At 41.1% G+C, this 15,479-nt stretch overlaps 1 protein-coding gene across 2 annotated transcripts in view; it reads right to left on the bottom strand.

Annotated features, from left to right (window-relative positions):
• MBOAT1 (membrane bound O-acyltransferase domain containing 1) overlaps positions 1-15,479 on the bottom strand; it is a 75,528-nt gene that overhangs the window by 20,198 nt on the left and 39,851 nt on the right. For both annotated transcript variants that reach the window (XM_067537590.1, XM_067537589.1), the window contains exons 5-10: positions 15,126-15,181; positions 13,059-13,113; positions 11,640-11,823; positions 11,086-11,278; positions 5,845-5,948; positions 146-210 (exon numbers count right to left, since the gene is read on the bottom strand). In XM_067537590.1, the coding sequence (XP_067393691.1) occupies positions 146-210; positions 5,845-5,948; positions 11,086-11,278; positions 11,640-11,823; positions 13,059-13,113; positions 15,126-15,181 (657 nt within the window). The remainder of the gene's footprint in view (positions 1-145; positions 211-5,844; positions 5,949-11,085; positions 11,279-11,639; positions 11,824-13,058; positions 13,114-15,125; positions 15,182-15,479) is intronic.

Below are 15,479 nucleotides of genomic sequence, written 5' to 3'. Positions count from 1 at the left end.
TTCTTACAGACATAGGGAGAAATGAAAGAGACCAAGAGGCTGTTGTATATTTATCAGATTCACCAGTTAGCATTATTAGCCAACGTAACCAACCCCTTAAAAGTATCTGGGTTTCACAAGCAATTTACTGTTTTACTATTCTTACCGCTTTAGCCAGGCTGCTGTCTGAATGTTCCAGTTTTCAATGTACATTTTGAAACTTGTTGCAGTCTAAGAGAGAAGAAAGTTAACATTTCACACTGGCTTTGAAATGTACAGGACAATTCCAGTCTTTACCTGGATTTTCAACTGCAGAGGTTTACATGCAGTATGCTAGTAGTAGTAGCTAGCTATAGTTAAGGTTGTGTCAACATTTCCATCAATATGTTTTGGGGTTTATAACTCAGCCATAAGAACGTTCTCATGGCTGACACTTGGCGTGTACTTTAAAAGCTCACTTTTTATTATAAAACAAAATAAAAGTGTTAGGTTATCTTTCAAATTATGGAAAAAGCCAAAAAGGTTTTCTCACTTCAGATATTCATGCCCCCACAACCCTTCCCTATTACTTACAAACAACTGCTTTATAATCTTGAAACCTTGCAGTCCATTAGGTGGGCTGGAAATCCCTAGAGTGCTATGAAAACAAAAGGTTTCTAAAAGAAATACATTATTGGGGGTGGGGCACATCAACCTGTTCTCAAGAAACCTGGAAAAGTATTCTTAGTACATGAACTCAGGGCCACATCTTCAGCCCAGAGCCCGGCTTGAGGAACTGGGCTGTGCCCTACAGAGCAGCTACAGAACCACTCTGCAGAGACTACTTCAACCTGCTGACTCAGTAAGCGCTATGTGCCCGTAATGCGGTGCTCCCATGGTTGGAGGATTGCAGGGTTCCCTCCAATAGCAGCCGTGCTCCATCCCACCCCTGCTGCTCATGCTCTCGCCCCACTTGTCCTCCACTTGCTGCCTGAGACAAGAAGTTTCTGAGGAGCTAGAAGCCACATCACACAACGGATGAGTAACAGCAGTGCGACTCCCTAGTGACACGTTGAATCCTCGTCCGTTCGGTTGCCTAGGGTCATTTGCTGCAGTGTCTGGGGCCGCACTAGTGCACTCTGTGCCATTACGTCGACACGGATGGCACCTCTGCCCCACTGCACTTTATCGTGTCAATAATAAAAAATGCCCTGAATTACTCAACTGATGGTTGGCTGCAAAATCTCCAGAAACGTTTAAAAGTCTCCAGAGAATCTTGTTGTGAAAGAAGAATGGAATAATTAAGAGATTTCCCAAATGAACTGTGACCCATTAAATGACAATGCACCTGAAGGAGCCTTCTACAATCTATCACACCACCAATATGCACTTTAAAGAGAGCATCTAAGTCAACATTGCTAGGAGACCATAGAGCAGCAAAACAGCCTAGAGTGGAAATTAAACAGCAAGAAACCATATTAGAATGGGTTTAAGGTAAAGAGACAAACTAGAGAAAGCCAGGATGTTCAGAATGAAGACTGAAAAAGTCCAACTCTACCTCACCTTCTTGTAGTTAGATGTCACAGAGCTCTCCAAACAATGGGTGATCTAATACATCATACAGGCTGCCTCACTTTAGCAAAGCTGGCTGAGTTAAGAATGGCATTTCAGCTTTGTTTTGTCATTTAGGTTCATGTCACAACTTGGAGCTTATGTATTTACTGTAATGAGAAGTGTACCCTTAAGGGAAACTCATTCCAGAAACAACTCTCCAAGTGAATTTTGGCTCATTTTAATGTGTACTATATTCTCAGTCCAGTTTTCCTTTTTAGTAAATGGATAACCTAACACCTTGAACAAAGCTTGAAGGTTTTCTTTGTTAATGAAAAGCACCAAATAAGTCTCTTTACTGCTCATTGCTTGAATGCACTTCGAGAGTGCAGCCCAAACTAAAAGTAGTAAAAGTTTCCCTTTGAAGTAAGCTGCCAGCACCACTGGAAATGTGATCAGGTGGTTCTCAACATGGCTTTCCAAGGGAGCTGTGAAACTTTCTAGCTGCAAACATAAATCATATGAGGCAGCAGCTTTCTGCACCAGAGTTTCACAGATTCCAAGGCCAAAAGGGACCATTGTGATCATCGAGTCTGACTTTCTGTATAGCACAGGCCACAGAACTTCCCCAAAATAATTCCTAGAGCAGATCTTTTAGAAAAAAAATTCAATCTTTACTTAAAAATTGTCAGTGATGGAGAATCCACTATGGCCCTGGTAAATTGTTCCAATGATTAAGTACTCACTGTTAAAAATGTATGCCTTATTTTCAGTCTCAATTTGTCTAGCTTTAATTTCCAGCCAAGGATCATGTTATACTTTTCTCTGCTAGACTGAAGAGGTCATTATTAAATATTTGTATCCCCATGTAGATACTTATAGAGTGTAATCAAGTCATCCCTTAACCTTCTTTTCATTAAACTAAATAGATTGAGCTCTCTGTGTCTATCACCATAAGGCAGGTTTTCTAAACCTTTAGTCATTCTCGTGGCTCTGCTCTGAACCCTGTCCAATTTATCAACCTCCTTCTTGAATTCTGGGCACCAGAAATGGACACAGTGTTCCAGCAGTGGTTGCACCAGTGCCAATAGAAGGTCAAAGCTCACAAGATCTTCAAAGAGAACCAAGGAAAGAGCGAACTGGAGTTGGGCAAGAGAGGAGCCCAAAAGGAGCACACCTCAGTCCAAAATGCTGGAGGTTAGAGCAATCTTCATGTGTGTTTTAAGGGTTAGATTAAAATAATCCTAACTGATAAAACACAATTAAATTGCACTACCGTGCCACTGAGGGAAAGGAATTGTATTTCCTTGCTTCTATCAATTTTGCTGTTTCATTTGGCAAGCATTGATTTTTTTTCACGTTTCCAAGAGAGGATTATCAAAACTGAAGGCTCTTTGGCAAGGCTCTCCTCAGACCTTCCGTTACAAATCTTGCAGCCACATGCAGTAGTATCTTGGGGGACTACTGTATTAACTTTGTGAAGGTTTATATGGATCACTGTGAGCTAGGGATTGTATTCCACTCCATGGGGGGAGGTCACTAAAGCTCCTCCAGAAACTAAAAACACAGGGGGGGGGAGGGTGTAATTACTTCAGTCCTGGGACTATAAACAGCTCCAGAGAAATACCATCCCGGTGTGGTTTGCATATACTCGTGCAGACAGGTGCCAGAGGCAAGGAGACAAAGAAAGGACCCTTGGTATAAAAGGCTGAGTTTATCCTAACAGAGGAGCCTTGGTTTTGATCCAACAAGCAGACTTCGGCCTTTTCTCCCAGGAGGACCCACCCCTAGTGAAGGGTTGTAAGGACTCTGACCTGCCAGAGCTGGGGGCAATTTCTGGCACATTTAGCATACGTTAGACCTTTTTATTGTTTTCATCCTTAAATAAATGTCCTCTGCTGTGAAGACCCATCTGCAACATATAATCCCTGGCCACAGCCCTTGGAGAGAAAGCAAGTGCAGGGGCTGGACTTTTGGTCAGACAAGAATCACAGTGACTGCAAGAGGGCTGCTAGCCTAAATCCCTGGTCAGAAAGGAGATGGATGTCTCCTGCCCAGAGAGAGGTTATGGGCTAGAGCCTGAGCCCTGAGAGGGCATTCCTTGGGCAGACCAAAGGGGATCGATGATGCAGTTACCTCCAACCTTTGATGCCTTCCACACATACTGAGCCTCTCATCGTGCCTAAAAGCCTTCATAACACTTCCTAACTGACACTCTGCTACCTGCACTGGGTGTATTTTCACCTGGCTGAGAACTAAGGGTGCCAGAAGCAGCCACATTTAGCATTCGGCTCAAATGCACACGTGCTTTACACGTGAAGGTGGCTATTACTATTTGACATGTATTGTACAGTAGTGCCTAAAAGCAGCTATCAGGAGCAGGGTTCCGCAGCGATGGGGGACATACAAATATTCAGAGAGATGCTGTCCCAGCTCTGACGTGCTTACAGTCCAATTAAAGACAAGGTGCAACCAGGGAGTATTACAAACCAAAAGAAAGAAGGGAGAAGGAAGACTAGTTGTCAGATGCACAATTTGGTGCCTCCTGAATCATTTAGGCCCCTCCTCCCCGCCACTAGCTTATAAAAAAAATTATCCTTTTAAAATGTCCTTAATTAAACCACAATCCCATGGGCCTGTTTAACATATAACTCCCCTCCTCCCCCCCAACGCTGCAGAAATAAGAAAAATGAGCCTAAATCTTATGGCCTCCCATCACTTCATACCTCCCTTCATCAAGGACCTCCCCACAGGGCGCTTCATACAGGTTGTGCTGTTAGAAGAGTGTTCTCTCTTTGCTCTCGCAACCAAGATAAGGAAAGCTGGACCAGATGGCACCAGTTCAAGGGTGAGGAATGGAAATGGAATGGAAATGAGGCTGTGGCATCACAGGTGTTCTGGGGTTATGGCCTGATTGCTCCTATGCTGCCAAGGGAGTCCCCTCTCCAGCCCATCCCCATAGCCCATATGATCCAGAGAGGGGAAGGGTGCATGAGGACTACAGGATAGGAGAATGGGTTAAAGCACTGGGGAAATACAGCTTCCATCCTCTCCTTGGCTTAGGCAAGCAGCATTCCTCCCCAGCTCCCCCTTCTCTTTGACTGGTACAGTGAGCACTCCCCTCCCTGTTTTCAATCTATTTTAGAACTCCCTCCTCGGGTCCTGGGAGGCGGGTGGAGCTGAGTCCATTTCCATCTGCACTTGGCTGCAAGTGCTTCTACACTTGAGCTGGGCACCCGCTGTGGATGCTGCAAAAAAGGAGCAAAGAAAAACAATCCAAGAGTGACAGATGCAAGGTAGGGCAAGGGTTAAGACAAGCACAAAAAAAGGAAAATGAAGGAGAGAGAGTACAGTGATGGTCTCAGCTTTTCCACTGAGCATTATGGGGCCCCTAAAATTTAGAGATGAGCTACCAGAATGTGTCTTTTGATAAATCGCGATGCTACTACGCAATTAATTCACTGGTTTCCTCTGCTTTGTTTTCTAAAATAATAAATGATAGATTATAGATGGCGAGCTCCTATTATTTTAAGAAAAATCTGTAGAAGGAGCAATTGGGAATGGCCTATTCTAAACTCCTAGACATTTTCTCATGCCATTGACACTCCGAAGATATTTATCCTAGGCAACAAGAGAACAGGAAACATGCTGGTCACACTTTATAGTAAGGGTACATTTATAAACTATTTTGGAAAGGACTAATGGATGTTAAAAGCATGTTACAGGCATGAGAAGGACCTTACAGATGTTCTGAGAAACAGTGTGGTCTAATGGACAGGGAACTGAGCTAGGAGTAACTACTAATTCTATTTCCATCTCCGATCTACTCTGTGACTTTGGGCAGGTCACCTGACTATTCTGTATCTGTTTCCTCTTCTGCCCTTTGTCCGTCTTTCCCATTTAGAATAGATGCTCTTTGGGGCCTGCATTGTCTCTTACTATGTATTTGTACAGCACCTAGTGCCTAATCTCAGGTGGAACTTCTACTTGCTATTGCAATACCAATACTAAAAAATAGTAATAACATTGTTATAAGCATATAAATAGAAGATGCTATACATGGTTATGAATCATTATAAGAAATCTATTGACCTGTTGAATGCTAAATAATTAACATTTTTTTAAAATATATTGTTTATTAGCTCTTTATCACCGATTTATAATGCAAGCTTACTATATAGTGTGACCAATACAATTTATCTGTCCAGAAGATAAAATACAAAACTATTCTAGTTATGGACACACCTTTGGCAGGGAAAGTATGCCTGTTACTAATGAACCTCATCATAACCATCACTCCATAATTATACCAAGATTTCCTTTCTTTTAACTCACCTCAATGTTCCATACATTTAAGTTGGATAGCAGGTCCCAATGGAAATTGCCTTGCTCATCAACACCACTGAACCCATAGCCAGCTGCGTTGTTGACTGCGTCAGCTGTAACATCAAAGCAAACTATTCAAATTAGACTGTGGCAGGTACCATTTTTTTACTTGTCTGTAGGACACTGACCACAATGACAATGCTCAATATACAGTAAGAAAATTACTGCATCTCATTCAGAAATCAACACAATCCATATTTTAAAAACCATTAGGCTTGATACAAGGATAAGCCAAAGGTCATTGCTGTAGGGAACAGCATATTTGGAGGGAGGATGTGGTGTTTTCTCAGAAGGGGAGACAAAATAAACTATTTTTAGGGTGGGGAGGGGAAAAAAAATCCAGTAAAGTACAATGAATAGAAAGGATTTTTTCATCATGATGAAACTAAATTATAATATAATGGTTGCATTAAAATGTATCAATATTTATCACACAGTTGTATCTGTGATACTGCACTATTTCCTTGTACTTGTGGGGGGAAATACTACAGTGTCTCAAATTCAAGTTTCTGTTTTTTATTAAGAATTGGTAAATATTAAGTTTTAGGCATGACTTTTCAACACCTCCTGTACAAAGTTCCCTGCTGATCTCACCACTCAGTGCATCACTTAATACCAGACTGTCTCTGCAAATCAAATACTGAGATGTACAAAATAACCTACATTGCAGGAACAAATAATTGCAAGAGCAAAAATGAGGCCTGGATAATGTCAGGTTGGACACTCATCCAGCCCATTTTCACACACAATGCTCTTCCTAGAAGATTCATTGTTATTCCTTATCCAGGAAGCCTAGTGGAATTCCAGGGCCAGCAGATCTTGCTAAGAGTTCTTTTCCAATGAGCCAGTCAGGGTAGCTCCCTTCTGTCTCGCCCTGGAACGCCTCTGAAAATTGGGTCTGGATTTCAAGGATCCTGCTTTTAATCTCCCTCTATCAAAAGCCCTTTCCCTGTGTGTACTGAGAAGATAGGACGGACTCTTTACCACTAGGTCTCTAAATACATCCAAGCCTACAGATATTGGAAGGAAAAAATGAAAAGCATAAAGATGGCCAGTTTTTTCCACCTACTTCCATTATAAATGACATGCCTGATCAAGAAAACTGAAGATAAGCTTTTCATTTTCATTAAATTAAGTCAGGATTTCTGTCCTGGGATTCAAAACTGGTCTTGAAGTGTTATGAGATTAGATACAAACTCAGGGAGAACCCGGACGTACTCTAAAAGCACTGTTCTAACCAGAAAATATGGAACTTTCCTTTAACTTTCTACCTCACTGACAAGCTGCTGGAAACAGAGGCTTCTAATTCTCAATTTCTGCTCCTAACAACTTAAAAACAACCCTGTATATTGTTGTTCTTATGTTTATTGAACAAGAAAGTGATTGTCTGCTACTAGATCAGTAATAAGTGCACTGGTGCCAGATTGCTAGAACTAAATAAGAAAATGTATACGTAGTCCCTTCTGGCCTCAATGTTCATGAGTCTACTACGGTTGAGGCTTTCTGCATGCTACAATACCATAGGCCTAATGCTGAGATGCAACAGCCAACCCAGGTTGCTGGCCATGTGCTAATTACCTCTGCAGGGAGGTCAAAAATGTTCCTCCACAAGCATGAAGGGGGCATGGCTGCAGAAACAACCCAATGAATGAAGTAGCTTCTTTGCCGCCAATGTGCCCTGGCCACAGGGCCAAGAACTGGCGGATCTGTTCAGCCATAAATCTTCTAGCCCCATCATGCTCTCTGTGCTGCAGCAAGGAAACCCCTTGAAGAACTGTGCTTCATGCAGTAGGGAATCAACTCCCATACATACACTTCAAACTACAGTACAACTTCTTGATCCGAAAAGAATGCTGAGACCTTTAGTCTCCACAGGCTGCACCTCCTAATTAAAGGCAAGGGCAGACAAAACCTACCTTCCTGTATTATTATTATTATATTGATAATATTACAACAGATCTGTTAGCCCCAATGGCAGAAGTGGTTTGGATATGGCATAAAGTACTCTGGAGCATGGAAGAATTGCCACCTTTCAGTCCTCAAATTACTGGTAAAATCCTGGACCTACTGAACTCTAGTGGGAGGCGTGTCATTCACTTTAGTGGGGCCAGCATTTAACCCTATTTGATTAGCTGCTTATGTGGGATCCACCCCATCTATCAGATGGTGGAATTCACTTCTAAATGGTTTTTACTAACAAGTATTTTAAATCTTAGTCAAGTTTACAGCCAAGTTTCAGCTACCACACAGAGTACTTGCATTTTCTATCTTTTCATGCATCTGGAGGAATTCTGCAGTGTGGCGCTCACACAATAGCACGATTGTCCTTTTCTGGAAACAGCAACTGCTTATTGGCAGTTTTATTAGGGGATTATATAATGCCTTATTCCACACAACAGAGAGTTTAACTGAAAGGGGGTGGGAGGTGGGGAGCAGAGAGAAGGAGGCGGAACATGCCATTTTGTTGCTTGGATCTGTAACATAGATAATAGAGGCCTCACCCACCATTAGACAGAGCATGCTTTCCCAAAAATTCACTTACAAGATCTTTCCACAGTCTCCGAGATTCAGTTACGTCATAATCTAAAGGCAATTTCTTTCTTTAATATGTTTCTAGTTTACTACCCACGTTCTTCTAGTTTTCTAGTAATCTAACTATATCCAACTAAAATACAATTATTTCTCTCTAAATGATGTATTATCTCAAAGGCTTTTCTATTCCACAGATACCAATTCCAGTTGTTTTCCCCTTATTATTTTCCAGCAGTTTATCACAGCCTTAGTCTGAATGCTCACAGTCCCTTTTCTATCCCCTCCCATGATGCTCCTCGTCCACGTCCAGGTATTAGTGCCTCTGTGTAGCAGATTTTGGTGATCTTCTCTGTTCAGCAAACTCAGTCTTTCTCAACACTTCCATTTCAGTGGGCCAAGGGATCTCCCCTGACACACAGATGGAGCAGATTGAAGAAAAGTGTGTGTTGGGAGAACAGAGTGTTAGTTTGAAGTTATTTTTGGCCACCAATCGAATTTATTCTCAATATTAAATAAATTGGTAGGCAAATTAATATATTCTCCACCCTAAAATCCAAGCTATTTACTACTCTACTTCCTATAGGCCTCTCTGGCCTGCTCCCTTCTGGGAATGTTTGGTTCTCCCTTTCTTTACAGAAGTGTTTTGGACACTCCACCCCCCCACCCTCATCTTAAGATTTCATCCCTCTCTTCCCCCACCCTCCTCCATGCTTCCCTTTGTGTGTGTACTGCCTCACTTCCACGTATGTGCCTAGCAGCAACACTGAAAGATCTTGCCCGGGCTTCTCCCGTGGCTCACAAAGGAGCTGAGAATGAAACCCACTGGCTGATATCAGTCCCCTTTGGGAGCTGTTCTTCACGACAATGCGGCTGAAAAGGTGGTGGTCTATATCCAAAACACTGAGAAAGACGATATCCATTTTCAGGGAAAAAATAAGAACCCTTATTTCAAGTTCTCATTTGATAAGAACGCTCTTAACAGGTTTAACCTTCAATACATTTGGAGAGTTGGTAAGCAGAGATTTCAGTATAATTGTGTGTACATGGCTGCACTGGGACGTGAGAGTTATTCTAATATTTTGCAATACAAGCTACTTTTCTTGGGTGAACAGTCAGAACCCCTTTGCTCTTAGTCTGCCTAGGATCTGCCCAATAGTCCCAAAGGCTAAGATCATTTAAAAGAAGGAATTAATATGTCGTTTATAACCAAAATTTAGGTTTCGTTAAATGAAACAATTTTAGGTATGTGAGCGTGGGGAGAGGGGCTCTTCTGTGGGCAATTTACATACAATTTAATATAACTGTTTTCTATTTCCTTTTAAAATATAATTGGAAATCATTTCTGGTTTGGTTTCAAACATGCCCTTTACTGTGTTTGCATTTCAATAGGGCAGCACTGGGCAAGGGTTGTAAAAGAATAAGCAAAAACAAATGGTCTATTTTCATTATCCAGACAGAGTAAAGTAGAAAAAAGTAAAAACAATATAGTAGTGAAATAATAAGAATGCTTTACACTTTTAAAGTGCCTTCCCTCTGAACATCTCAGTGGGCTTCACTTCAGTTAATTAATTTAGCCTCCAAACTCTGGCGTGAGGTGGATAGGAATATGATCCCCACTTTTACATGTCAGGAAACTTAGCCATAGCAATGAGAGCTTGATTTTCAAAAGGTTGAAGGCCAAGGTCTGCACACATTCTTCAGATGCACAAATTGGTCTAAATATGCAGTGGGGCAAGCAAATGCCTGATTTACAGTAACAACCGGTGTACACAAACACACACAGAACATGGGTCTCAACATTCTGAATAACATTGAGTGACTTGCTCAAGCTTATACAAGAAGTCTCAAGCAGAGCTGGGAACAGAACTCAGGCCTCCTGAGCCCAAGTCCTATGACTGACCTACAGGATCAATGTTCCTCACCTTATCTTTACTGAAAAGTAAATTGTATTGAAATGGTCTCCAATTCAATCACCGAAGGGGTTACTAGTAACAGAATTTCTTAAAAGCCTTGTATTTTTAGATCAATTTAGGAGTGGCTACATACTGAAGGCAGTTCAAGGTTTGTAAGTGTATTCAGATATTCTCTCGCAGCTACTGTTTCTTCTTAAAGTATTAAGGATACCACTAAAAGCAGTTTAGGTACAATTAATAAGGGCCAAGTGTAAGGGGAAGGTGTTACACACACACACACACACACACACACACACACACACACACACACACACACACACACACACACACACACACACACACACACACAGAGCCGAGGCCACATACTTCTCATTGAGTTCAATGGAGCGATGATAAGTGACACCAGCTAAGGATCTTCCCCCAGGTATGGGGACATTTGCTGCCAAACGACAACTGTTTTAAAATAGATCAAACTTCTGGCCTAAACTATTTGAGATTTCTTTTGAGATTTCTACAAATACACTCATAGCAGCCCAAATCTCTTCCTTTCTGTAACTGGCAGCACACAGGTGGAACTGCTACATGCACACCAGCTTCAGTGTGGCTTCATGCCAGGGTGCTGTGGAAATTGCAGGATTGGGCCCCAAATTTAAATAGAAATTATTGTTTCATGACAATTTCATACACCCCAATGTTTATGTATTAATTTATCTGGACACAAAATAAACCATTTAGTCATCCTTACCTAATGTCCATGCAAAGTAATATTTTGGCTTCGATGCTTGCATAACGATATACAGGTAGCCAAGTCTTGACAAGAAGGATGTGTTATTGATAAACTGGCTATCAACAATGTATGTAACAGGATAGGTCTTGGTAAGTGTCAAGAACAAAAGGAGAGATACAAATGTGATACACAGTTTGTATATCACAGCCCCCTGAAAAGCATAATGAATAATAAAACATTGATGTAATCATTTATAAGAATAGACCAAAAGCAAAATAACGCTTCCCCCTTACAAAAATAAATTGACTAAAGACCCAACAAGATTGGTAGCAACTAATGGCCACTTCCTTTTCATCATAATTAATTTGGAACAAGGACCAGCTGGTATAATGAATCAGTAAAAACCAGGTTTGTAATCAACAAACAGCAGAATACAGTTATATTTGCTGGCAAGATACCCCGAGAGTTTTCCTTGTTTGTCTAATAACTGCACCTAGTTTAAAGCCTGAGTTAGACATGCAAAGCAGTATTCTCTAGCCCTTTCAATAAATGCTTGGCATTTCACAACTTACAGTTGGAGAAGGATCAGGAAGTCTGTCATAACCCTTTTGTTTCCAGTTCACTTCCAAAAGTTTCATATGCACATGCCTCCCTTCGATAAATGCTATATAGTCCTTATAATTGCTACAAGGTCCAGCTATGACACTCATAAAATTGAGGAGATAGCTCAAATATTCCAGGAACGAAGGTCTTGTCCTGTCAAAACATCCACAGACAACAAAAACAAAGCAAGGTAAAATATAGCAAAAAGTTCCATGGGTACTTTAGATGAGTTTTTTAATTAAACTATGTAAAAACATTTTGCCAGTTATGGAAATTATTATGCAAAGTGTATTTAAAACTTTACATACAACAGAACCTCAATCATGAGCACTGTACATTTTTAAAGCCCATTGTACGGTAAATGATAAAGAGAGACATTAAACAGGTCACTGTAGAAATGTTACATAAAGCTCCCTGCAGATTTTTGTTTTCAAGAGATGACCATTATATTTCCATCATCCAATAATGAGGTAGATTTTCCAATGGCCCGGAGTTAAACCTTGGACACTGAGGAATCAATTATTTTGCCCTTGAGCAAAGTTTCAAATGTATTAAATCCAAGGATGAAAGTTAGTTACTGCTCTAACTTTCAGCCTACTCAAAAAAGATTTCACTTTCATCCCACAATTAGAGTGGAATTAAAACAAGACTGGAAAAAAACATGCTTGTACAGATAAACTGCATCAGTTCTCTCTCAGTAAACAGTGAAACCTCTACAATCAGAGTTTGTACTTGCAGTCTAGAAGATGAAGAAGAAACATGCATCAGTGTCCAGAAACTGCTGCTAGTAGATCAAAAAAGAGCAGCATTTGAGGTGTCAGAGGAAAACTTCAGCTTTGTTGTTTAAACACGGATTAGTGCTCTGATGTAGCTATTGATAGAGGGAGGAGTATTCCAATGTGAAAAATAGCAGACCCCAGTGAAAGGGTAGACAAAAGCCTAAGGATCCAAGCAGCACAGCCTTAGTGTGTTTATTAAAGAGCCTGGTTCAGCAAATCACTTGCTGCACATTAGACACCCATTCAAGTTAATGGGATTTAAGCATGTACTTAAGTACTTTGCTGAATCAGGGCCTAAGCCCTGCCTTGGAGAATGAGGGCCCTCTTGGTATATGGTTCAGTCCGGGGGAAATGAACTCATGTGTGGATGGTTGGGATGCCAACATCACAAAAAGAATTACCTCCATAAGTATTAAAGCATCCACCTTTGGCACTGGGTGGCTTGGAGGAGCAGGGAGCACCTGCATTAACAATGATTTTTTTAAGTAGCACATCATTGTGGAAAAATCAGACTTCTGGTATTGAGTCAGGGAGGAGTTAAAAACCGCACAGGCCACTACTACATACATGAAGTTAAAGACACAGTGAGCAGGAGAATTAAATTCTTACTTTACGGCAAGCCGATTTTGCTCAGCAGTGAGGTCCTCAGCTTGTCGACCTATTCCTAGTAAGAACAAACAATAGGCATGACACAATGAAATCAAATTAGACTCTTACAAAAATAACCTCAGAAAACTATATGGCTGCAGGCAGTTATTGGAGATTTTAAAGTCAAAAGGTCTTCCTGTGTTTCATTGCTACCAACAGTAATAATTTGATTTCATTTTTCATCCTTTAAGTCAAGCATGTCCATCCTCAGAAGACTGCACTGAAGTACTGAGAATGGGCACCTCATGCTGAGTCCTCCACTCCTCTCCCTCCAAGTCTCACCTTCTCCTTTGGCTCCACCTCCCTTCCTCATTCTCTCCTCTTCAACATGAGCTCTCCCCCGCCTCACCTTCACTGTATCGACTGAAACGGTTTCCCGAGTAGGCAGTGAGCTGCATTATGCCCATTCACCGGCATTCATCCCCAACGGCTTATATTCTAGCTCTGCACCAGGAAATCCCTGGTCCCAGAAACTTCTGGTCTTCTTAGCCACAAGCCTCCTGTTTATTCCCGAGTGAGGAAAGGGGCAATTAAGGCCAAGAGGACTGGCCAGGAAGAAGAAATGGCTCCTGGCATGGGAAAGAAGGGGTTGTTTAGGACTCGACTATAGTCAAGAGTTCCAACGGGTGTCTGCTTTCCTTCTGCCCAGGCACTGCACTCTAACCACTGAACTCCCTGGCTCAGACTATACCCACCCCTGTAAAACAGATGCTTGCCACTTGACTAGTGTGCTTAAACACACTTTCTTATGTAAAAACCCGTATGATTAACATTAACAATGTGATTTTGAACACTCAAAGCCAGGAAATGCAAAAGAGAAGGTTATCATATCAACATTAAACTACATAACAATTCACAGCCTGTATATTTCAGAGCATGCATTTAACAATGAACACTGATATATTTAAGTGCACACCCATCAAGGATGCACCAGTGTATATAATCTCTGTTTTCCCCTTCTATTTTTGGAGAGGTCGGGGGCAGAAACTGGTTTCCTTTGGGAGGGCGTTGTTTGCATTTTCACAGATAAAAATGTTACAACTGCTTGAAAATGGAAGCCGCAACCATTTTATCAACTCCACTAGTATGAAAGCTTGCAAGGTAATAAGCACTTACCACTATAATTAATTTGTAGGACTTTTTAAGAGATTAATTTCAAATGCATCTGTCTCTGCTTTTACCATGTCCTCCCCCATCACGTGTCTGTTTATTTACACCTGTGGGATATTATCTAAATCCTAGATTATTAATCTCTCTGAAGCAGGAACTGTCTCTGTCTTATTTTTTTGTACAGTGCTTAGCACAATGGGGCTCAGATCCCTGTGTGGAGTCCCCAGATGCAACAGCAATAAAAATAAATAACAATACTAATTACAATTGCAACATTTGAACCTTTTATCGTAGTGGAGGCAGGCATCTTTCTGGAGAATGATGCCATTTGTGACACTAGCAGTGTCAAAAGAGACTCAGGACAGGTGGGCTTTGAGTCAGGCCTAAAAATTAGGCTCCAGCAGACTTCTAGTCCCTGCGGACAGCTAGTCTGTGGAAGGCTAGCACAGGATAGATTCACACCCCAGCTTTCCACAAACTAATAGTTTGTGTAGACAAGCACTTAAACTCATGCCTTGGTCTAGCTTAGGTTCAGGACTGAACACATCAAGTCACTGGGTCTGATTCTGATCTCTCATCAATGAGAATCAAGAGTAACTTGAAGGAAGTCAGTGGAGTGACACAGGTGTCAAACAAATATTAAATGAGATCAGATTTAGGACCATGGACTCGAGACCAGTGTAAATTTCAATCTCACGGTGATAATCTTCTCTGAGGTATAAGAGCATCTTTATTAAAAAAAAGAAGGTTTAAATTCAGCAATAATGCGGCAAAATCTGTCTATTCTTCACAAAGCACTGCCCTTCCTTGCTTGGAGAAATACAGTGGACTAAATTCATCCCTGACATAACTCCACTGAAGACAATGGACTGGAATGGAAATGCTGCCTTTAGGATATCAGGAGGTTTGTTTTCTTACCATCATGCACCTGGAATGCAAGAGTTGTGATCTTCTGTGTAATAATCATCAGTGGGCTATAACGTAAAGATATAGAAAGTGATGAATGTCTTTTCATACATACAGTAGAAATCCTTCCATCTTATATTTATATGGATTATTGGATTAACGATTATTATCCACTACCATCATTTTACACTTATATAACATCTTTCATCCCAAAGGATCCTAATTCACTTAGTCAATGAAAGGCAACGACCTATGGGATGAACAGTATAGTTGTAACAGCTTAGAACAAAATGTGGAAAATGCCATATAAACACTGAAACTGCATGAGGACTTTAACTTGGCAGAACATAATTATCCATGTTAGAA

This window comes from Emydura macquarii, unplaced genomic scaffold (assembly GCF_026122565.2).
Source record: "Emydura macquarii macquarii isolate MOO-44397 ecotype Brisbane River unplaced genomic scaffold, CSIRO-AGI_Emac_v2 contig_431, whole genome shotgun sequence".
Taxonomy (NCBI): domain Eukaryota; kingdom Metazoa; phylum Chordata; order Testudines; family Chelidae; genus Emydura; species Emydura macquarii.
The sequence above is the reverse complement of the archived record's forward strand: the minus strand, read 5'-3'. Positions and strand labels throughout refer to the sequence as shown.